This window comes from Dermacentor silvarum, chromosome 11 (genome assembly GCF_013339745.2).
Source record: "Dermacentor silvarum isolate Dsil-2018 chromosome 11, BIME_Dsil_1.4, whole genome shotgun sequence".
Classification (NCBI taxonomy): domain Eukaryota; kingdom Metazoa; phylum Arthropoda; class Arachnida; order Ixodida; family Ixodidae; genus Dermacentor; species Dermacentor silvarum.
Genome location: NC_051164.1, coordinates 110,722,998 through 110,747,827, shown reverse-complemented (window position 1 = coordinate 110,747,827; position 24,830 = coordinate 110,722,998). Strand labels below are relative to the sequence as shown.

The 24,830-nt window shown below is 43.9% G+C and overlaps 3 protein-coding genes across 3 annotated transcripts in view; 2 read left to right on the top strand and 1 right to left on the bottom strand.

The window, feature by feature from the left end:
• The window catches only part of LOC119433636 (1,4-alpha-glucan-branching enzyme-like), a 45,658-nt gene extending 30,312 nt beyond the window's left edge, over positions 1-15,346 (top strand). The window contains 4 exon segments of the mRNA XM_037700892.2: positions 4,102-4,286; positions 12,384-12,514; positions 13,286-13,403; positions 15,199-15,346. Coding sequence (XP_037556820.1) covers positions 4,102-4,286; positions 12,384-12,514; positions 13,286-13,403; positions 15,199-15,246 — 482 coding nt within the window. The 3' untranslated portion in view covers positions 15,247-15,346.
• Positions 15,347-16,231: 885 nt separating this feature from the next.
• On the bottom strand, positions 16,232-19,264 carry LOC119433639 (histone chaperone asf1). Its single transcript, XM_037700896.2, has 4 exons — positions 18,771-19,264; positions 18,448-18,563; positions 17,904-18,080; positions 16,232-16,618 (listed from the first exon to the last, which is right to left on the bottom strand). Exons 1-4 carry the CDS (start codon positions 18,877-18,879, stop codon positions 16,409-16,411), a joined length of 612 nt encoding a protein of 203 aa, XP_037556824.1. The 5' UTR covers positions 18,880-19,264; the 3' UTR covers positions 16,232-16,408.
• Positions 19,265-19,421: 157 nt separating this feature from the next.
• LOC119433637 (sorting nexin lst-4) overlaps positions 19,422-24,830 on the top strand; it is a 42,277-nt gene continuing 36,868 nt past the window's right edge. The window contains exons 1-3 of the mRNA XM_037700893.2: positions 19,422-19,657; positions 20,399-20,482; positions 23,636-23,710. Coding sequence (XP_037556821.1) covers positions 19,634-19,657; positions 20,399-20,482; positions 23,636-23,710 — 183 coding nt within the window. The 5' untranslated portion in view covers positions 19,422-19,633. The remainder of the gene's footprint in view (positions 19,658-20,398; positions 20,483-23,635; positions 23,711-24,830) is intronic.

Genomic DNA, 24,830 nt, shown 5'->3' with positions numbered 1-24,830 from the left:
TGGCACAAGGAATGTGCCATAACACAGGCTTGCGAGAGCGACAGCGAGGTGACATGGCGTCACAGCGATGCACTCTCCCTTCACGTACTACTGCGGCAGCTGGTGTTCCCTTTCGCCCGCTCTGCTCCGTCGCGGCATGCTCGTGCCTGCCATTCCGGCTCAATTGGTACGATCGCATTGAAGGGGCCGGATGCAGCAAGCAAATCTGACAATTGTCTACTAAAGCCTAAGCATTCTTTGCCACCAGAAAGGCCATGGGTAGACACGCATAAGCTAGAAAAAGCAAGTAAGCAAAAGTGAAGTCACAGCCGAGCCAAACAATGCTTACGCATTAGTAGACAATTCTCAGAATTTCTGTAGATTTTTTTATCTGTACAGAATTGAGTGGCCTGCCACAGTGGCTATGGCATTTTGCTGCTCAACATGAGGCGGGTGGATTTCGATACGTACGTAATGCAGAAACACTTCTGCACTTAATTTTAGGTGCACATTAAAGAACCCCAAATGGTTGAAATTATTCTGGAGCCCCCCACTACCGCGTCCCCCTTAACCCACTGTCACGGAGCAAGAATTATTCAGGCGGCGAAACAGCGCTCCGCCCGGGCATCCCAGTAAAGTCACGGCGCCGACGCACCCTTTGTCTTCAGTCAGCTCGCCAAGAAGGCAAAACACACGCGGCGCACTCTCCGAAAAAGCTTGCCGGTTCAAGGCCGTTTGGTGGCAATTCACCATTAGTGCTTTATGCATATATGGGTGGGTTTCTTGCGCCTGTTTGCCGGCTCCAAATGCCTTGAAAAATTAACGAAAAGAATGCGTCAATTACAGAGAAATTACCAGCGTGATGTATTTTCTTTAGAACGCCAAATCTATTATGTATGTTTTTTAAAACTCGAAATCGATAAGTTAGGTATGATTTGTACTAATACTTACCCTCTATGCCATTAGTTCATATTTAGATTGTTCCTCTAACGTCTTCCCCGTCGTGCCTTAGATGATTGAAAGCATCGTTAATGACCATTGCTGGGAACCGCTAACTCCTGCGATAGTATTACTTCAGGTGTCTGACGATCCGTAGGACGCTGGCGTGGAAGTGCACGGAATGTACTATTTGTACTTCTGTAGGTGCACAGGTGTATCCTGTGGGTGAGTGAACTGTGGTGGCATTGGCAAGACGTCATCTGCTCCAAGGTTACTATTAGTAGCTCGTTTCAAGCGCAGTACGGCATGTAATTAGCACAGTGTGCATTAATAGCTGCTGCTAAAATGTCCGCCACTTCTGTTTATTGACATTACAGAATTAAATATGGGAAAATTTAACATATATGAGAACATATATGAGGTCGCCAGCTCACTGTTGCACACTTTCACTCGCACGTACAGCAGCGATTTTATCGCTGTTCAACAGCAATAAAATCGTCCCCGCGTACTGTATGCTGTACGTGCAAGTGAAAGTGTGCGAAAGTGAGCTGGCGACCGCGGCTCAATCTCGCACACGCAAGGGAGTGAAGCGGGAAGGAAGTGCGCAACGCTTCGGGGAGATGGTAGGGAGGGGGTGCGTTATACTACGGGCGGCCGCAAAAACACCGTGCGCGGTGGACCATGTTCCTGACGCAGATGGCTTTATACGAAACCTCACGGTGACAGCGACGATGATGGCAGTGTCCATCATCGTCACTGGAGTGTCCATATAATTGGAGTGTCCACATAATTGATATCGCACAAAAAAAAAAAATCACAGGACTGTTTATAGCTAATACACATAACATTCTAGCATTTTTTATGCTCTTATTTGCACAAGTTGTATGTGCAGATATATATTTTTTCTTTACTAGGGCCCTGTGAAACCATGTCAGATTGTGTGACAGATATATATCAAATCTGAAAGTACTTTAGCGGCTGCACGTAATGTACCGGTAAAATATGATTAGAATGGATGAATACGACAGTCATGCCTTCACGTGGCTATGGAAATTGAAATGCTGATCCAAAAGTGCTGTTCTTGTCAACTTGCGTCCTTGTAAATTGTTTTCACTTCTTTTTTTCATTTGGAGAAAAATTTGATGTCTAGTACATTTTTTCCATGGTCTTTTGGAAGACCCATGTGCTTGCCCGTAGATTTAGCAGCAAACGGTAGCCCTACTGCTTCTCTGCTTGACAAGGTCAACTTTTTTTGTTGTTTGTAGTCTATGCTAAATGAAATGCATTTATAAACCTTTTATGTGGAAATACATTTACATAGAACAGATAGGGCTGTTTGCAATACTGGTGTATTCAGTCACATTTACTTGAGGGTTACTGAGCACAGTTGGATGTGTGAACTACTTGTTTTTGTCCTTCACAGCATGCTAGCCTAGCCAACAGGGCTATATTATGAACATGCGAAACTATCTGCGCCAATTAAATACGGAAACCCTAATTTAATATGTTTTGATCGAATAAAGTTTTCTGCTACAATTATGAGTGCATTAAACATTTTCAAGTCTCTTCTGCATACTGTGTCATATACTGCCAATTATATAAGCATTATCTGCATTAACTCTTACTAGGGGTGTGCATTAATCACTAGGGATGTGCATCAATCTCAAAGTGTCACATTGTTTTTCATCACATTGGTCAGTTACCAGCTTTTTCTCGTAAACATTGATGTTACTCGATTGGACAGCACATTTCATTGGATGCTTAGCTCTTGACTTTCACTATGACTGCACAAGCATCTTGTGCTCACGATAAAAATGCTTTCTTCATCAGCAGGCTCTTTCTGAACACTATCAAGAAATATTTATTTGATAAGCTAATTATGTCACTTTTAATGCTTTGTAATGAACATCTGGTTCTTGGCACACTGTGGGCACTTTTTGTTCATTTGTGATGTATGTTTTGTGCACTTCATTGCAATGTGTGTTGCTATGTTAAAAAGCTTATGAATCCTAGCTTGACTTTCAGTATTATGCAATTGAAATAGTTATATGTAATGCTATTTTATCTGTATAGTACGCCTATTGCCATGTAACCTTACTAAACTGAGCTTTGCACCACTTGCTGTTCTTTTCACTTGAATATAATTTCCATTTGAGTGAAGAGGTATCACAGCAGTCCATGAATTTTAGGAGCTCTGGCTGTACTAACGATACTGTACCCTCATTGTTATGTAATACAGTGTAGACCGCATTAACGTAAGTCGCCGGAGTCGTGAATATCTGCACTATAAGCGGTACCGCACTATAACCAAAACAACGATTTTCAAGCCCTGCACGTATGCAAAACATGTAGACCAAGCAGCCGCGCGTATCCGAGAATTGAAGCGTGTGACTGGGAGTTTTGCATCTGTTTAAATTTACGAATGTTGAAAGGTTAACGTCCAAGTAATAATTTTAAAAAAATGTCTCAGTTTTGCCCGAAAGGCGAAGCATCAATTGCGATAGCAAATTAGTTGAGAGCTATAAGGAGTAAGGATAGTAGTTTTATCGGCTGCATAATCTTGACACATTCGCTTACTAACTGAATTAACAAGCGTGGTGTCAACGCACACAAGCAAACACGAATAGACTCGATGACCGCAGACAACGACTGTCAAAACGCGGGCGTCGGGAAACGCGACTGCCGCAGCGAGCGAAGGTTCGTGCGGTCTATCGCTTCAACCGAAACTGAGCGGCGTAAGCACAGCGCATACAAAGGTCAGAGCTGTGTGGAGATCGCTTTCAAGATACGGTGCGCGCGACAACACCGACAAGCCGGCACAGGTGCAAACGCATTCCCTGCGCGCTTTCACTCGCACATACGGCGCGCGGCGATGATTTTATCAGCCCTTGGACTCGTGCTCCTCCTCCACATCGCCCTCGTTGATCTCCTCTCCCATCGGCAGGCGCACCTCGTTGAGAAGCGTGCTCGCTACTGCCCTTGTCAGCGAGATTTTCCCGCGGAAGCCGCATTATAACCGGTATTTCGTCTCGCGTGGCTGCACTGTAAGCGGTATGCATATACATGGAGTGCTATGGGAAAATTAACGGAGTCTGAAAAGACCGTACTATATCCGGTCCTGCACTATAAGCGGTTACGTTATAAGTGGTCTATACTGTAACTAGATGAAACGGAACTTTGCAGGGAACGAGTTTGGTCATCCCGAGTGGCTGGACTTCCCACGTGTGGGCAACAATGAAAGCTACCACCATGCCCGGCGTCAGTGGCACCTCGTGGATGACAATCTGTTGCGCTACAGGTTCCTCAACAACTTTGATCGTGCCCTCAATGAGACCGAGGACAAGTACCACTGGCTGCCAGCACCACCAGTAAGGAGTTGTTTGCCAATTTAGCTCTAGCACTGTGCAGACTGGTAGCATTATGCACCGTGGGAAAGCCACATATAGAAAAAACGACCACATGCTCCCCTCTGGGATTTTCCAGTTTCTTCATGACTTATTGTAATGCCAACAGTCATGCACATAACATCACTGGAGTGAAAGCTGTCGGTCAGTCCATCTATGAGGGACATCAGTTTCGATCGGTCTGCTAATATGCCTTGCTGTACAGTGGCATGCACATTCACCTTAGTCATCTCATCATGTAGCATGTTTTGCACTGTGTGTGCATTGGCAACAGCCTGTAGCCGAAAAGCATGGAGTCGTGGTAACCGAAAGTAGATGGCATTTTGAAACAAGAAAATAGCAGTGCTAGCATGACATTCAGTGCTGACATAGCATCCATGTGTCTCCTAGAGAAATATGCGAAGAGGAGGAAAGAGTGTCCATGAGGAGAGTACCATAGGCTGGCTCACCTTCGGGCTCAAAGTGGTTTCAGCCCTTTAACTCTTTGAGGGTCAATTTCTTTCTGCCAAAAGCGACCCCCCAGAACTCATTTATTTGATTGCAAATTTAAAATCTTCAGAGTGACCTATTTAAAAAAAAAAAAACATTTACCACAATTTTTTTAGTCACCATAAGTGACAAAAAATATTTTCTGTAGGTAAACTTGCATTTTTTATTCATGAATGTAGATCGGCTTGCATAAATACTTGTAATAAAAGTAGAAAACTAGATATAGATATATTCCAATTCAGCACTTGGGCAGTAGTCCGCATCAAAGGAATCGCCGCTCAACTCGCAGAAGAGTAACTAGCGCGCATTTTCATAGTGTAATCGAACTGTGTATGTGAGCGCATGCAAAAAAACTCTATGGTTGTGCCCCCTTCAGAAAAGCCAAACAAATCAGAAACTTGCAGTAACCCTTCGTCCCATCACCAATGAGGGGCAATCAGTTTTCGCGGTTATAAGCGGTACCGCACTATAACCGAAACTACAGTAGAACCTCGCTGTTACGTTTTTCACGGGACCGTAAAAAAAAAAACGTAAGAGCCAGGAAACGCAAGAGCCAGGAAACAAGAAAAATTGAGAAATGGGAGTAGTGTTGAACTGCACACAATATTATTTTAATTCTTACGTGCGACAAAAAGTAGTTTCGCCCGACTGCCGAAGTATCGATTGCGATGAGCTATACAAAGTAAGAATAGTAGTTTTATAGTCTGTATATAAACTTGTAAACATTCGGTTATTAACTAATTAACAAACATGGTGTCAGCGCCCACAGGCAAACATGAACACAACACACTCGATGAGCGCGGACACGCGCAGTTAAGCGCCGCTGCAGAAGTGAGCGAAGTGAACTTCGTGCTGTTGTCTATCGCTTCAATCCAAACTGAGCGCCGAGAACACGCAGCACGCACAAAGCCACAAGCCGCAGACGCACCTACACTGCGTAGAATCTGCCCCCACGGAGATCGCTTTCAAGATACGGCCCGCGGGACCGCGCGCCGCCGCGCAGTATGATAGTATGATTCCAGAGCACAACGCTGCCCGCTATCCTCCCCCCCCTCCCCCCCCGCTCCCTCGCTGGTGCCTCGAGCGCAACGGAAGGAGGCGCGCTTCCTCCCTGCTTTTCTTTCGCGCGCGAGACGCGGTCGTCGGCTCCCCTCGCACGCTTTCACTCGCACATTCAGCATACGGCCGCGCGGCTTCCCTCGCACGTACGGCGCGCGGCGACGTATGCTGTATGTGCGAGTGAAAGCGTGTGAGGGGAGCCGACGACTGCGTCTCGCGCGCGAAAGAAAGCATACGGCGCGCGGCGACGGCGTTATCGCCCTTGGACTTTATACGGAACATCTATGAGCCAAAACCAATTTTAGGGCCACAACGCGTCATAGACATCATCTTTAGATAGCAAAAGCGGATATCAAAGGCCATACTTTTGCTGGCGGAAACCGAAAATACGTAATAAATGTCGCCCCTAGCACTTTGGGCGGCCAATGCCATCGTCAAGCAACCAAGCCAAGGGACATGAAAAGTCAAAATGGCCACTTGGGCCGGCGCGGTGTGGCAGTTCGCAACGTATGATGCGGGAACGGTCCCACAGTTGCGACGTAACAGCGGGGTTACCAATGCATTGGGTTCTATGGGAGCTGTGCCGGGACCGGCCGAAAACGACGTAACAGCCGGGAAAACGCAGCACCCGGGAACGTAACAGCGGGGTTCTACTGTATTTTATTGCGATAATGGACACTCTAGGCGCATTTCTGCCGTCGCTGTCACCGTGCTCTAGGTTCCATATTCGCTTACTAATTAACGAGCACGGTGTCACGCGCGCACATGCAAACATGAACACATCTCGCTTGTTGACCACAGAAACGAACTGTCAAAACGCTCAACTGACGAAGGGCAGCGAGCGAATTGACCTTTGTGCTATCATGCCTCTCGCTTCAACTATAAGCGGTGAAAACATGGCGTGCGGCGGACTTTCCTCGTCGCAGTTTGCTTTCAAGATAGGGCCAAGGCAATCGTATTGCCGAAGTGGATCGTTGCAGATTACATCCTGCTTCGGTCCACTGAAAGCATTTCGCATTGCTTTGCTGGCGAAAATCGCTCCTTCTGTTTGTGCCAGTCCCGACCGCAAGTTTCAAATTCTCCGAACCGAGCCCCGATTTCCGTCCGTCTCCGCACACACTCAGTACTTCATGCTGATAGAGCAGACACAGAGAACGTGAAGACAGACAGTAGACTATTGCCTAAGCACGTGTACTGGAGCACATGGAGGAAGCTACGGTAGCTAGGCTCGACGCGCGTGCGAGGAAGCCATTTTGAAATGCCGATGGCTATAGGGTAACGCAGATTTAGGGCCGCACTCGATTCTAATGCGCACGCAATTTTTTGACCTGCTTTATCAGAAAAAAAAGTGGGTGTTAGATTCGAGTAAATACGGTATTTGTGGCTTGATGGGAGCGTTTGCCATTTAGGTTGAGTGCCGAACTTCCGGGCAACCCCCACTGTAACCGGTATTTCGTGTCCTGCAACTGCACTATAAGCGATACGCGTATACATAGAATGCTATGGGAAAATTAACGGGAGTCTGAAAAGACCGTATTATATCTGGTCCTGCACTATAAGCGGTTACGTTACAAGTGGTCTATACCGTATATACCAGCACTCGCCTGTGCACAATGCAATCACATCCATCTGAGCAATAAACAAGTGAGTGTCTAGTGGTGACCCTTTAAGAGATTAGAAACCAGATAGAAATCAGTTTTTGTGAGCATGAAAACAGCCCGCAAAAAAATACAAAAAAAAAGAGAATGAGAGAGGTTATAAGCGGTCTACACTTTATATATATAACGTAAGCCGCCGGAGTCGCGAATATCCGCATTATAAGCGGTACCGCACTATAACCAAAGCAACAATTTTCAAGGCCGGCACATATGCAAAACATGTGCACCGAGCCGCCACACGTATGCAACAGTCGAGGAATGCGGCTGGAACGTTTGCATTGAATTTACAGTGGAATCCCGTTAATTCGAAATAATTCACACGGCGGCGCCTCCAACCGGCATTGCTCCGGCACCACCATAGAGTAAAAGCTTAAGAGAGACCCCTCAATCTCGCGCGCGAACAAAAAAAAAAAAAAAAAAAAACGCGCCGAAAATTTCACCCTCTCTCAAATGGCAAGGTCGCCGATTCTGCGTTGCGCCGGAGATGCGTGTACGCGCCGACGTCTCAGCCACGCTACCGTAACCACGCGTAGGAAATGGCAGTGAACCTTCTTTCTCCTTTATGCTTCCTCTACTTTCTAGTCACGTGTTGACCTTGCACGCTGCGGCTACGGCGCAGAGGGGAGCAGCGGCGCTGTCCCAGGCCAGCCAACGAAACTGCCCACGCCGGCAAACGCCCGCTTCCCCATAACGGCAGAAAACGAAACCTCGGAGAGCTGGCGCCGGGCCGGCTGAAGCGGCGGCGCCTGCACGGCGGCAGGCGTGCACGGTGCAAGTGAGCGAGCTACGAGGGAGGGCGAGGGGAGCCACCGAAGTGGCGGAGTTGCCGAGGCGAAATCCGCTTCCCCGCTGCCCTCACATTCCACGGTCTCCGCGTGCGCCCTTCGCCGTGCCGTGCCGGCGCCGCCCGCTCTCTGAAGTTTCGTTTACTGCCGTTATCGTGAAGAGAGCATTGGCCGGCGTTAGCAGTTTCGTGGCCCTCGCTCGCTATGCGCGCTGTGATATTTCACGACTCGCACTCAAGATTCTGGTTTCAGCCTCACTGGCTGTTAGTTCGCACCACGTGCCCTTCTCCTCCACTTCGTCTCTCTTTCTTCCTCGAGCACTCCTTGGGGCGCCCGTTTGAGGGGAGCGTTCGCCGTCTCCGCTGACTTCCTACTCCCAGGCAGCCGCACTGTAACCGGTATTTCGTTTCCAACAACTGCACTATAAGCGATACATGCATACATGGAGTGCTATGGGAAAATTAACGGGAGTCTGAAAAGACCGCACTATATCCGGTCCTGCACTATAAGCGGTTACGTTATAAGTGGTCTATACTGTATCTAGAAAGAGAAAGATTTATGTGACGAAGCTTGGACATCGGCTGAAACATCGGAATAGACACTGCGCACATTTGCCCGTTCCTGTAGTATGCTTGTAAAACAACTGGATAATTTGGAGAAACATTCACGCGCATGCGTGTGTGTGTGTGTGTGGTCGTGCGCATTGGCGTAGCCAGGGGAGGGGGGTTTGAGGGGTCGAAACACCCTCGGAAATTTTCTGACGAACCCACCACCCTCTTCCACAGAACAGAAAGTTTGAGGAGGTGTGCTCTGAAAGAGCGACATGTATGAAAGGGTAAGCTTGAATGTGAAAGCAAGGGGAGGGCTAGTGGCAGTCCGAAGGGGTGGGGGGAGGGTTGTCATGGGGGCGATCCCCTCTCCCATGCACAGAACATTGTGGCCCCACTCATAGCGCGCCTCTACCTCATTCCAGATCATGTTAATCACAACTGCTGAGGAGGGGGATAAGTGCTAAAAATTCCACACACAGAAAAAGATGGGACGAGGGCGTGTGTAAAACTTGGAAGCATTGTTGCTCTCCACCAGGCCTTCATGTCATTGAAGAGCTTCTCATTTCTGGTACTTGATCAAATGGTCAACCATGCTGCGTGGCAGAAAAGCATTCCGAAAATATTGCGACTTGCTTGTCTACGAAACGCATAGCAAGCATGCCCCACCCCCCTTTTTTTCTTCTGTTTTTTCTTTCCCATGTCTCTGGCTTTCATTATAATAATAAACTTGAGAAGAGCTTGCTTTTAGGCTAGTTTGTACACGCTGTTAAGAATGGAAACAGGGCAAAAAACGGGACAAGAAAGACCTACAGAATGCTGATTTGCGCACGGCAAAAAATAACAAGGACGGGAGTGCTGGGCCACGGAAGCTAAGAAACCACCACAACAGGTGGGAGGGCAGGTAGGTGAATGGCCTCGAAGTCCACGCAGAAACAGAAATACAGGATTATTAGGGGCTGCCGAGTGTGACAGTGACTAACGACAAGAATGTTAAAAAGGGAGTGAGGTGATGGATACACGGACGGGGGGAGGGAGGGGTCACATAAAAGGCGTCAAGAACGAAGTTCGTGGACAATTAGTGAACATAGGGAGAGCGTCTCGTCACTGCCTGATCGCTCAACACCATCCATCTTCTTAATTGTTTGTTTCGTGCAATTTGCATTGATTATTGTATGTGCAATATGTTTCATAATAAATGTTAATATTTATGAGACACTTCGGTAATGCTTCTAACTCCAGGAGTCGTATGGCATATTTTGCCTTCTGCTCCGAAAACACTTATGGCTGCTCCAAAGTGGCATTTTTTCTGCCCCAAAAAGTGAAATGTCGCTTCCATCACTGTAAACTTCGTATGATTACAGAAACAAGCTCATAGAATGATTACGCATTCAAAATACACGCATCTGGGCAGACCTCTCTTTCAGTCTTCCCACATTTTGCCTATGAAATCTGTCTACACACTACAAGTAGCTTGTATAATTCACCATATACAGGAGTTTAATTACCCTGTATCGAATAGTGTTGGTAACGCTGAAAAGGAACAAAAGGGCTGCAACAGCTAATAAGTTTAACTTACCTTCAAATCGAAATACTTATGACGAAAGGCTACTTGAACTTTGTGGCACTCTCGCGTGGAATGAAATCCCGAATAATATTAAGCTGAGTAAGCATTTTGAGCGATCATTTAAGCGTTATTTATTAGACCTCTGAAAAAATTACGAAACTATTTAATGAAAATGATTTTCACTTATCTAGTATGTTAATCTTAAATATTTCAGTTCTGGTGTGAAGCCCGAGTTAATCTTTTCTGCCCGAGGTGTCCAAATATTTGATCTGCATGATGTCTTTTCCTGCCCTTTCACTGGTTTATGCCTATTTTGCCATGGACCCTCTACTAGCCTTGTGGCTATGGGTAGACACTTTATGTTCTGGTTTTGTGCACAAAATAAACAATACTTTACTCTCAAAAAAAGAAATTTAGACAGAAATGTTGCTAATGTTCTGGCTAAAACTGTCAAGTGGTATTTAAAAAATGCAGGCATTTTAGAACACTGAAATATAAGCTAACGTATAAGATAGCTTTCCTTGAATAAAAAGGCACTTAGTCTACATTATCCCTCAATTTTTCTGGCTATTGCCATTTGTGATGTGAGAGCTAAATTCTGCGGAACGTACTTGGCCACTTGTGCTAACATGGTGAAGCCGCACCCGAGGGGACGGGGGAGAGGGGGCAAGTTGGTCATAGCTGTTAGCGCAACTGAGTGCATACGCAGCCCACGTGCTTTGTTTTAGAGGTAATCTGCCACGCCTGAAAAGAGTGGGCGTGCCGAGATGGCGTTGCATCATGTGCGCTTCTTCCCGCGTGTTTAGTACTGGAGGTAGCGTAATCTCGAGTTTAGGAGACACGTTGAAGGCGAGAAGCAGATGAAGCATTCGCTCTCCACTGCCGGCGCTTTTCATGATAGCGTCGTGCCACTGCGGGGGCGACACTATCAGCCACGGGGGCGGAGTGGACATGAAAGCATAGCTGACTTCGTTTAATTCGTACCGCCGATGTAAATATATCGTCGACACGGCATGAAACTATCTTTCGTCACTGACTCAAACTCAACAAAAGAAATTTTTTTCTCAGTCAAATTTTCTTTTTTCGATTGCCCAAAATTTCGAAAAATTTTGCAGCCCCTTCCTTATAAAAAAAATAGATCGGCGACTACTTTATTTGCATAAAAGGTCGAGTTTCCACGCAACTAAATTTCAACATAACGAAACAAATTGCTCAATTTACAAACTTTTGTTATATCGCGGGGTAACTGTATGTGAATTACCTCTGCTTTAGATCCCCAAATATAGGCAGTTTGCAGATTGTGATACATTTTATTGCAGAGTTCCATAGTTGTGAACTTAATACTTTTTTGAGGGAAATCAAGTGCACTACTTTTAGTTTATTCACTACTAAATGTACAAAATACTACTGATAAGGCAAGTTTACAAAGTCCCATTCCGGAAAATGTAGCTACATCAAAATTCAGTATATTACTACTCATATTATGAATAATGAATGTTTCCACAGTCAAATAAGGACTGAAAAATATCTGCTTGCATCAATTGCACTTCAACTAACACACTTTGCTTTACCCCATTTGTTAACTGCATAGTGTTCTGAAGGTACATATCTTCTTCTTTTTAACTGCATTGCTGCTATTGTCCCTCAATCTTGAAAACAGATAATTGGCATAACAAGATTTTTTTTTTCTTCTACTAGTTGTACCCATTCTATTAGAAAACCAGTTTCAAAACCTCTGGCTTTGACACCCTGGGACTATGCAAGGAGCTGATCACTTCTATTTTGCATTGTCAGCAATTCGTGCCCAAAGTTTGTAGTTTTAAAATTTGATATTTAAACACTATAGTTAGGCTGTTGTTTTTTGCCATCTCTGGCTCTCAAAGTTTTGCATGTTATGTTTTGCTTTTGTGCATTGTTGAAAAGAACTCTGGCTTGCTCTTCTTTTTCCATGATAGGCTTACGTAAGCTGGAAGCATGAAGATGACAAGGTGGTGGCCTTTGAGAGGGCTGGCCTTCTCTTCGTGATCAACTTTCATCCTTTCAGGAGCTTCTCAGACTACCAAGTCGGCATTGATACGCCTGGAAAGTATCCTTTCTCTGATGGTACTGCGGTGCACATTCATCCAAGCACGTTGAAGCATAGCATTTCATTCAAAAGATTACTGCAAAGAAATGTGGTGCTCGTATCCACAGAAAAATGTAAACAGAACTTAAAACATCTGCGACACCTTCGGAATATCTCAGGGACAGATTAACAAGAAAGGGATCGGAGGGGCTAGATTTTTTTATTTTTATTTTTACACACAGCCACATGAAGCCATCAGACAATGAAGCCAAGGAAAGCACAGGGGAAATTTCCTGTGGGTTTAATTGAAATGTAGAAATGATAAGTTAAGGAGAAATGAGAGTGAATGAAAACACAGCTTGGTGCTGGTGGGAGTTGAACCCACAGCTTCTATATTACTCTACCAGTCAAGCTACAGCGACGGCAATACTCCCATCCACTTTCTTGGGTATTTGTGTGCAGTGTGTGACCTTGGGAGTGTTAGCCAGCGCCGCTCATGGCCAGATAATCTTCCATGTATTGACCACTGTGGGATTATGTTTCTTGTGTTGCACATTTTTCTTGCGAATATGAGAGCAAACCTTAATGACGGAGCAGTGAAAAAATTGCGCACTTCAGATTGCTGGTGACAATAAAACGGTATGCAGTGCCAGTAGAAACATGGCTACCAAGACAGCGTAGAAAAGAAAGCTGAAAAAAGAAGCAGGCAGTTGGGTGATACAGACGGGCAAAGTAAAATATAGGCACTTTCCACTTTCTTTCTTGAGCATTTCCTTAATGCAGTGGCCACAGGTACAAAGTTGTCCTGGACTCTGATGCGGAGGAGTTTGGGGGCCACAAGCGCATTGACCGGGGAGTGGATACCTTCACTTTCAACAACCCCTTTGCTGGGCGAAGGAACTCCATCAAAGTATGCCAAACATAGTCATCTTATGCAAGAGCTTTCATATACGCAGCAACCCCTTGGGATAATTAACAATAATTGGAGTGATATTGGTGGCCAAAAGACGGCAGAAACAAGAATGCATTTAGATTCAGACTGAGGAAATGCCAACAACTTCACATTAAATCTGCACATCATTAACTGTGCTTTTTGCATAGTGCCTTTATGTGCACATGGCCACTATTTCAGCACTCTTCTGCAGCATCCCTCCCACCCTACAGCACTTTGAACTGAAGAATGGCACATAACAGTTCATTTTAATGTACTTTAGACCCTACCATGTGCACAATATAGTGTATACAGGTGGCCACGAAATTTCACAGGTCACTGGTTTCACAAGAAATGTGAATTCTGCTCTGTTCAGGCATGGTTACTTTTAATTTAATGAATCGCAATGTATGTTGCAAAAGCTACTGCAGACGAACTTTGAATTTCAGGCTGTGTGCATAGGCTTTGTGGGGATTGTTTATTCACAAATCCTGTGTCCCGTAAACTTTCGTGGCCAACTGTACGCTCGCACTTTCTGCCTTGCCAGGGTGGCAATGCTTAAGTGGTAATGACATCTTTAAGCATTCTGCTGTGCTGTAGAAGAAATGTTGTTCTACCTGTAAAAACAGAAGGCTCTATTTCCCTTCAGCTGCTACCACACTTGAGGGATGCCTATATTAATAACATTCATGAAAACCCTACATTGTCATTATTCAGCAGCATTCAATGTGTATTCTGTCATGGCACGTTTGGTTAAAACAGCTTCTCAAACCACAAAGTGCTAGCATGTATACTTTATTGCTGCAGTCACACCTTTAGAGCCATAAGATCAGTGGAAGTGGCTGATTAAAGAGCATACCACTTGCAGACTATAAGGCTGTGGCTGCCTGAATAGGAAAGGGTACAGCTGTATACATTGCTTTTTGTTGCTGTATAGGGCATGCATAAAGTTTCAAAGCCACCTCATGAGTGGCAGGCGTCATTGAATTTTATTATGGCACTACTTCAACAATACTCCTGGTGATCTTGCAGACCTGAGGAGTAAATAACCACATTTCCTCCTCCGGACATTTGGAGCACGAAGTTCCATAGTGCCTCAGATTCATATGCAACCTTAGATGAGCTTTTGTCATGTGCTGAGTGGCTTAGAAAATTTATTGAAAATATCTTTACGAAACTGTTAGGTGCAAGACTATTAAAGAGCAAACTGCACATGTGTACGCTATATGCATGCCGCATGTCACCAAGGGCTAACCATATTCTCTCGTAGTCCCAACTTTACTTTTTTCCCCCCACAAATATGTTTACATCAAAGGTTGCGTACCTTATCATAATATTCCTTACTGCTTCACATGCACATAAACGATAACAGTCTTGAAGTATATTTCTAAAGAAAGTCAAGGAATTTAATGTAGCCAGGAAAGGAACTTGCTAAGTCACTAGATGAATGATAGCTGTTAGTGAATGTGCAGCATTTATTTTTGTTTGCTTGGTCTTGTCATGACATCAAATGAAACGTCATTGCTCAAACTCGAAGCAATGCTGTGTGGCATTCCTGTATAAATCTGAAGAACATTTGATGGAGTGGGCATTATCTTGTGTTATAGGTATATTTGACTCTCTTGACAAAATGCTGAGTTGATTTGCATTGGGCAGCAACTGGATACGATGGTATTGAGGCCAATTGTTACTGTGTACTGAGAATAATGGCATGTGCTACTGCAAGCAATCACTTATTTGCTGTTAATGTGACCTGAATGTGACTTCTTTGCAGGCATACATTCCCAGCAGAGTGGGACTCATCTACGCACGTGTAGAATGATGTTGACTGGATGCTTGTGGAAAATAGTGCAACATATTTCCTCTAGGTTTGCAGCCATTGGAGCGTGCTGTTCACAAATAAACACTTCTGCAAACACTGACTTTTTGAATTACTGTAAACTTCAGCTAGCGAGTTGATGGTCAAAAACTCTTGCAGTGCAGTCACCAGAGCTGAAGGTCCTGGCTGGCGCCCATGCATTTCTATAGACCCAAACATTTGAGATTTCGATCCTAAAATTGGCCTTCGCCGGATAATCCGAACTTGACCAGTCAGCAGGCACCTGACCCCTATGGCGACCCTGATAGTGACCCCCTTAGTGGCAGCGTGTCTCGGCGGACAGTGAATGTGCTGAACGTGTCATCTCTAGTCGAAAACGCATATTTTCAGCCTGCCCTAGGACAGTTTTTAAGCAATAATTGTAGCTCACAATGTTTGAGTGCAGTATGTACCCAATTCTGACATGCGAATTTCGTTTTAACAGAAAATTGGACCGAGAATTGCCTGCACAGTGCAATTGGACATGAAACCGAAATTGCCTTTGCAATGTTCGCATGCTTCACCGCACAACACAAATGTAGTGCGGCAAAGCAGACTTTAGAAAACCAGCCACCATTGTGCAACAATTTTTCTTGCTAAAAATCCGGTGCACATTAGATTTGTACATTGTTTTGGAGCTTTAATGTGATTTCTACGTTAGTTTACTACTTTGGACACTGAACGCGTTTGATCTGGGAGCGTGTTGAATCTGGCAAATAATGCTAAATCAATCAGCGAGTATTGGAGGTTTTTTTCTGCATCTTGATTCGATTGATCCTGTCTAGGTTGATTTAACGAAAGTGGACTATTTAAGCAGGAAGGGGCCTGGCAATGTTTTTAACTTGCTGCTAGGCATTGCCCCTTCACGTTTGCTTCAAAGCTAAGGGATCCCTTATTTTGAATAGCTGAACCTCAATGCATGAAAATTGAGTGATGCAATTTACAGAAGCAAGCAGTCTGAAATAAACTTTATGAATGAAAAGTAAATACAGTTACATTAAAACGAATGCGGCATTCTGACACAGCAGACAAGATGACGCACATAGTCTCCGGCTGAAATCCACACGGTCCACAGCAGGCACAATGATGATGTTGAGTAAGCCCATTCCACACAAAGGATGCACAATCATACAACTTCCATGCTTTGGTTGCTGTCATTCATCAGCACGGGGGCCTTGAGAAGAGGACCAATGCTGTCCTCGGACACTGAGGTTGGCATCTGATTGGAGTCCACATTGGAGGAGCTGGGTGGGATGTTTTCAACACCGGGGTTGTCGTCCCAGTCAATCTTGAACCGGGTCACACGCGGGTTTGTGGCCAAGATGTTTCGCTGTAGCTGCAGCACAGAAACAGTAGTACACCGTATAATGTATTGCAGTGCGTATAAAATGTAGACCTCTCCATGCTCACAGCACGTGCACTCTTGAATTATACCGGTATGTCATCACGCTGCACTGCAAAGCAGCTATTAAGTTCAGGATACCACACTGAAAATTGTTTGACTTGCATGTCCAGGTGACTACGGTTGCTCACAAGCATAGTTCAAACCAAGCAGCAATGCAAGCATATTGCTTCCACTGTCTCACAGCACGAAGCTCAAGCACTCTAGACGAGAGTGGAAGTCTGAACAAGGCAACCTCAATTTATATGTCCAGGAATACCACACTGCTGGCTTTAATAGCAATTTTGAATGGTTGAGTATAAATCTTTTGCAAAACTTCTAGGGAATCTGCCACACTACAAACTATCTGGAACTTTACAGCTATGGTAGAGTGAAGCAATTTTGTCACTAATTTCATCATGCTTTCCCTCACAGCAATTCACATTTAAGTACCTCCATGTTTGTATAATAAGGAAAAGTGTTTTCTCCATCATAAGAAGCAGAAGAGATTCATAGAGATTGTGAGGCCAGCAGCTTTCATGCTACTGGATAAACCATACACACCAAGCATACTATTACACAATCGAGACCACAGATTATGCCATTCAGAATTTTAAGTTTTTATGATAAATATCATAATAGGCAGGGACAAAATAATACAGGATCCGCAAGCGTGTGCCACACTGCATTTCTGCAGCCTTTACGGAAGCAAGCACTTTCTGTCGAGACATGGGATTGCACACGTGCACCCTTTCATGCTCGTGTGCCTGCCCATACACCTAGGTACTTTTTTGCGAGCCTGCTGTCAGAGGCGCGATGACAGCAGAAGATTGCACTAGGAGAGTGCTGTTCTTTTCGGCCAGTGCAGTGAATTGTCACTTGTCACAACTTGCATTGAGCTTGCTTCGTCAAAGGGCACAATGACGCAGTTTCACACACACTTGCAGATCCCATATTATTTTGTCCCCGCCTGTACATCACGCATGCTCACAGAGCTCTGTGACTCTGCACAGTATTCTTTAGTTCGAGTGAAGCAACTACCACACAACACTATCCAAATGACAGCTACTGCTTCAGCGAAGTTGCACTCAATATCTATTCATCCTTTATCCCCAGCACAATCCAAGAGAAAGCTAATGCCATTCAGCCACGGCAAACTTGTGATCTATCCACTGTGTGCACTAGTGTTGACCACGGTGTACCTTCTTCCACCGTGGTGTTGACAGCCTAGGTGGCTTACCCTGTCAAACTGGGGAGTTGATGGTGGGTTCTCCTTGAGTTCTGGATCTGTGTACTCATTGTTGACATAATAACCAACACGGATAAACTCCTTGCTCCTGTAAGAGCAAGTCAGCAGCACCACCGTGACGCCAACAGCATCTTGCACCGGGATCTTGTTGGGATCTGGCGGGTCCGCCTGCAAGGAATGAGGCCCACGACGGTGGTGTCACGAGACGAGCCAACGTGATGCTATTTCTATGAGCCCAGTTCTAGAGGCGAAAAAAAAAAAAAAAAAAAAAAAAAAAAAACCAGGGCTAGCACTAACTCGCGTACAAACGTTACGTAGGGTTTTTATTTTTTTGTTTTGTCAAATAAGCTTCGCAGTAGGAGCTAGCCTTCTATTTCGTTGTGTCCCGTTTTTAGCGCGGTGCCGATAAAAATGGCAGGTCTGACAAACTAGATCAAACATACGCTCTACTAAACGTAACCCACACTAGGGTCAACCAAACACAGCTACATTTAGCGATAGAAAAAAAAAAAGTTTCGTAAAAGCACACACTTGCCTGAAACACGAACATATGTCTGCCCTCTGGAACGGGTCCTACATAGACTGTGTCGAGTATCTGGTCGTAATCTTCGCTCTCAGCTGAGCCGACGTAGATAATTTTCCATTCCAGGTCTGAAAACAAGCGCGAAAAAAATTAGACTGAACATAAAAAGGTATGCAATTAAAGCTTAGAAAACTAGTTCAAGCAGGAGGGCAGGTAACACCTATCCAAACGCTGGATCAAGCCAGGGGCCTCGAGAGCACGCCTAATAGCAGCCAAAATTGGTAGTAAAACGACTCTGGCGAGAGTCTAAATGGAGCTGTTGCTCTTATGCTCACCTTCCTTGAGGTCTTCGATGCACTCGAAGGTTATTTCAAATTGGAAAGGATTGAAGAACAGAGACGGATTGTCCAGCACCACAACGTTGCAAACGTGGACTTTGGCCATCGTGAAAGGAGCAGCTAAGGCAAGGCGAAGAGCACACTTGGACGGAAGTAGCACGACGAGCGTCGCGTATCGGTGTGACCAGACAGTTATAAAGCTTTCCGAGTAGCTGCTTGAGCAGTTAACGAGCAGGCCTTGTGAACTTCACCGCCAACAGTGGCTTCGACGCACTAGCTTTCGTCTTGCTTCTCCTAGCAGGTCTCTACGCAAGCACGTGTTTCGCGCGTTGGTCCATGCCTTCCACAAGGACTGCACAGCGCAAATGATGCTACTAATCGTTACACGCCAAAGACTAAATGCTCTTTCTTCGTAAGCTGTATTCACCACACAGTTTCCACGTCCATTGAAGACGAAGCACAAACATTTGGCGGGAACTAGGCAGCACTACAGCACAAGGAAATTGCCAGCGTGGTTTCTTAAAGCATCGCTATATTAACATTATGCAAAAATATTGCCTATATTTTGAAATTTTGTTTTGCACTTGTCTTGTATTATATTTTAAAGTATACATTTTTCTCACTCAGCCGACGTGTGCGGGGTAGTTGTGAGCGGCTGGTGACTGTTAGCAAAGGCTGCTGGGGGGTGGGTGTGAAGTTATGCGAAGTGCGAAAAACGGCCTGTTATGAGCTAATAGAACCGTCGCAGTCGACAAGTCACAGCTGGTAATGGGCGAAACGTCATCCGAATGACGGTGCTACTGCCAAAAATTGACTGACACGCCTGGGAACCCCCTTCGCTAGCTGATTTGCCTCGTAACATGGACGGCAAGCAAGTGTGGCAGGTAAAATACACATCTCTGTTCATCACTGACTGTGTGTTTCGAGAAAGTTTAGTGCCCTGATGCAAGAACATAACCTGTAGATGACGTCCGGTCATTGTTCCGGTAAATAGTTGCTATGAGCGTGGTAACTGACCGGTCCAACTTCCTGAAGTCGAAAGGGAGTGTCGATAAACAGTGACGTCTGGACGTCAATGCCCAAGGCGTCGTGTAATTGAGCGCACAAGAGCGGTGACGTAATGCATTAAATTACGCGCTTGTTGCGGGTTGTGCGACTTCTTGTATAAAGTTTTGGAGTTATCATGGCAGTCAAACTCTGTCCAACTTTTACTCGTTGATAGTTTATTTGTAGCCTTGTGTAAAGAGAAACCGTTGATACCCTCTGAAAAGCACCGCCTCTAGTTATCATTTGCTGACGGTCGCAGATACGCTCATCACGTGTATAACGCCACGGCGAGCACTGTTTGCTGCCGCTTGTCGTGTTTGAAAGACGGGAACAATGTAAGCAGTGCTTATTCAAATTAATGCTGTGACAAAAGTGGTCTGGTCTGCCTGTTGGTTTAGTCAGTCTGTGCATGCAACTGCGCAACAGCTATGTTTGTTGCGACCACTCGCACCGCATGGTTGGCGTTGCCAGCTTAAGTTTCGTCAAGTAGTGGAGCTGAGCACATGCAATCAGTACATTTGGGGTGTGCTGAACTTATTTACTCTTGGTAACTACATCTTTTGTATTTTTCTTCACAGGGCAAAGCACTGTATGACTTTGCGCCACAGGCACCTGGTGAAATTAGTATTTGGGCAGATGAAACAGTCACTATCATTAACAAGGTGAGCCAGGCATTTTGCTGTCAGTAGATTTACTTTGTGCAAACTTGTTTGTGGTAGGCATTGTTTTGCCCTTTCTTTGTTGCATGAACATGATGTGTGTTATAATGAAAGTTGTACATAAGCATCACATAGGATATGTGTATAATATGGGCCATAACATGGGTCACTGAGAAAGGCAAATCCAACACTGTAACATACTTTTTTTTCATTGGATTCAGAAACCATGTAACAGATTTTATGATATGGAGCAGCATTTCTCTACAACCATGTTTTTCAGCATGATGTAAAGCTTATTTTGGTGTTTATAAGCAGTTACATATTTTTGCCTGATGGTAATACATCTTCACATTTCTGAATGCTAAAGTAGTTGCTTGGGCTTCATGATCAACCAAGAACAGTGTGCACAAGCACAGCACAAAACAGGCACACACACGCAGTTGTGACAACTAAGATTTATTCACTTCACATGCCGTATAAATACCAGCACAGTCAAATACTTTAAAGGCAGAGAAGAATATTGCACAAAAATGAGTAATACCACTGTCACACGAGCACGCAAAGACTCTTTAACGTAAGCGGTCTTTTACCAAGCTGAAAGACTTTTGAATGAAGAGGTGTTGCGGAGCAGAAACACGGCGCCAACGATCTTCTTTTAGTGTTTCCTTCTGGACACACTACCTAAAGCGTGGCGGCGCTAGCGTTCGAAACAGTACCGGCAAAAAACAAAACACTTATGTATCTCGAAATATAGAATGAAAACTTATTGTTTACACGTTTTTCAAATAAATTTAACTTAAGAAAGGTTAATATATAGATTTATTGCAGTAGTTTAAAGAGCGTCATCACGTGACATCCCCAGCCCGTTCGACCTGCTTACGAGAGTACAGAAGAAAATGAGCATTACTGGGTTTACTACACCTTCTGCGAGACATAAAATAATTTTTTTGATGAGCCTAGGCAACAGAAAATTACGCATTGATTATTTTCTTTAAAATATGATAATTGCTGGTGCCCGCTGGTTTCGAGGCTACTCCTTTTTGGCCCTAAAGGAGATCGGCGAACTCCTCTTCCAAAAAAAGACCGCTTCTGAAAAAGAGATCGCTCCCTGTCGTGGTGTCTGCGGGCGAAACTCTTTTTCGGGAGAAGTCTTTTCGCTCAAAAGACTTTCGAGTGCCCGTGTGACAGGGGTATAACAGACAATCAACATGGCGTAACGGTCCAAAGTGAAATTTTTTTTTTTTATTTATTAATACTGCAGGCCAATACTTTAGCCCAAGCAGGAGGGGCATTACATCAAGCAAAAAGAAAAATACACACCGGCGTAAATAATGTTGCATTACAGCAAGCAAAAAGAAAATACAGACAAGTGTAAATAACGTAGCATAAAATAAACATTATGCATAAAAAGAAGTGGGGATCACACTACGAATCACTAAAATTCACCAAAATGCTTTTCCAATGCAGCCATGAAATCATCTGACTCAAATACACCAATGGGAAGTGAATTCCACTCTCTCACCGTTCGGGGGAAAAAAAAATTGCTAAAAGAGGAGTGGGGGGGGGGAGGAATTGTGAAAGTGAACCAAATGACTAACCTAAGGTTAAACAACCTACCTGGAGGATGGCTCTGCACAGTGTATTTGTTAACCAGGGTGACATTTGAACTGAACAATATGGTTTTAAGTCATTTAGGAATGTTCCATCACAAACTTAAACAATACCCAAATAACGCCAGAAGTCATTGAAGCCGTAGATGTGTGCACTGGAAATTTGTTTGCATGCCTTTCTCGTGCAAAAAACTGGTTTTTGCCCTGGGCCACCCTGATCATGTTTTTTCCTGTTTTTGTTTTCTTGTTTCAATGACACACAGGAAGCATTAGTTCGGGGTCTCCTATATAACTACATGGGAAAGGAGAAATTGTTTTTCTTGACAACTACTCTACCAAATTTGATGAGGTTTGTTACATCTAAAAGTAAAGGTTACAATATAGTGACTGTAGAAAAGTTTTTTATTTAGGCCATGGACTTTAACTGGTGAAAACTGCAAAATTTATAAAAATGAGACTATCAAGTTACACCTCTGAATTCTCCAATGTAAAACTATATAAATATGCTGTAAACTGCATTTAATAATCTATCTAAAGTGGACAAAATTTATTTTACATGCCCCTGTGAAATGCATTACCAATTTATGAATAGGCCTTTTGCAAATCCCTTGTAAACAGTGCAACAAATACATGTAAGCTGTTCCTTAATATACCGACTTTGTCCACTGTAAGTGCTCTAACGAATGCATATACAGAATTGCGATACCTGTTTTTCGTGCTGAGTTACGGATCTTTCAACTTCCTGCTTATATTCTTTTCCAATATACCAATTTCTGGATGAAAAAAAAAAATGAAGGCCCTAAATCAAAATGCAGCTTTCTAGTCACTATAATTTCAACTTTCTCTCTCAAATGCAACAAATTTCATTCAAATCGGTAATGGTGTTCTCAGAAAAGCATTTCAGCGTTTTACGTGTATATCTGAATAGGTGGCAACAGAGTTGGGTCCGAGCTAAAGCTTCTTCTTAAGTGCTGTTTAAAGGCTTCTAACAAAAAAAAAAAAAAAAAAACTATACAATCACCAGCTCTGTGGCATTGTCAAGGTTTTTTAAGTGGTATATACTGCTCCTTTATAATAAGTTTAGCCAAAGTGAAATTTCGTAGCAGTGTGCCTTTAACCGTTTCAGTGCCACTGACGTACTGGTATGTTTTTTGCATTTGTCCCACCATGTCACTGATGTCAGATAGGAATCTGAGCACCATATCAAGAGAGCATTTATTATTTGTCATTTTCGCCCTTCTGCATACCCAAAAATAAACTATTTTGTTCGTTCTATTATATCCGAGAAAAATAAAACACAATGCTGCTGGAAGTATGTCACCTCCACAAATAAACGATACTGAAAGGGTTAAGTGATAGGAATATGGCAGTTCAAATTTTAGAAGCCAGATCCTACAGTCTTCCAGAAAGCGTTACAGTTCTATCAGTTGTTGGCTTTCACACTTGCACCATGTATAAGCTTTTGATAAACTAATTTACTTATTCTTGCTATATTTGTGTACTGAGATTTGCAATTTGGCAACAAACATGCTTTGCGATTTTTCAGGATGTCGGGGAAGGCTGGTGCGAAGGTATCAACAGCCGAGGCGAGACTGGGTTGTTCCCCGAGGACTATGTTGAGGCAAGTGAACTGCAAACTAACCTTCTTGTTCCTAGCCACTTATTAAGGCGTGGCACAATTATGGAATTGAGATGACAAGGTAACTGGACAAAACTTATTGCAATTTTCAAAATTACCCATGGGGGACAGCCATACTGAAAATGCAGCATTTCTTAAGCTGAACATTTTTTACTCCTTGACTAAATGAGCCTTTCTTCTGGACATTTATAATGGTTCCTTACTCTATTTCGATAGTTTATCTGATAACAGCTGTCAAAAAATCTAAGAAAAATGACGTCAAAAAATCTAAGGAAAATGACAGCACAGTGCCCCTTAAACCAAAATTATTTTTAATTTTGTCATTTTGATTGTTAAATTTATGATAAACTTTCCTATTTACAAAATGGGCTGGCAACAGCCTATTACATTCTGTTAGACCTACTGAAATTGCACAAGAACCAATGTCTATGGAAGACCTTTATGTGAACTAGCATTTCTCAGATGCTTGAGAGAGCTGCTCTGACAAGCTAGTATTTGGCTGCTCTTTATAGCTTCATTGGAGTGAAATTCACTGGACTGAGCTTGTGCCTTGCAGCACTTGTGGTTCACTCTTCGATACTTATAGCCATTCCATAATGTTTTCGCCACTTTAGAAGAAAACAGTTCATACAAGTTCATGCATGCTAGAGCCTCTCTCGCAATTTTGGTAAGTGCATTTGCACCATCAGACTTGCACTCAGAATTGCACAGTGGCACTTGTTGTCCGTCCTCTTTTATTGTGTTTTTGCCAGACACCTACAACACCACAATTCAACCCCTTTCTTTGGTTATTCTATTTATTGTGCCTCCTGGGTGTTTGTGTTGAGTAAGCTATAAGGATTTCTTTTTTCGTTTTGTTTTGTTTCTTGAAGGAAAGCCTTTCCAGCCAACGCAAGACACCAAGCATAACTGTGGACTTGTAGTTTTCCATTACATGATTAGAACAAAGTGTTGCACCTATGCTTGTCTCTGTACAGGCCTGTGCTTGAGGAGGCAATTCTTTAATGTTATGTTTGTTATGTTTACAAATGCTTGGACCAGTTTGTTCATATAGTTTTCATTTCTCTCTAGTACACACTTTTGTCAGTAAATTGTAGAGTGC

Bases quoted from the DNA above. Each gene is read 5' to 3' on its own strand.
- LOC119433639 (XM_037700896.2), bottom strand. From the start codon at position 18,879: ATGGCCAAAGTCCACGTTTGCAACGTTGTGGTGCTGGACAATCCGTCT. The intron at 18,564-18,770 runs GTGAGCATAAGA...GCTTGTTTTCAG, and splicing joins CATCGAAGACCTCAAGGAAG to ACCTGGAATGGAAAATTATC. The intron at 16,619-17,903 runs GTAAGCCACCTA...TCTGTGCTGCAG, and splicing joins CAACTCCCCAGTTTGACAGG to CTACAGCGAAACATCTTGGC.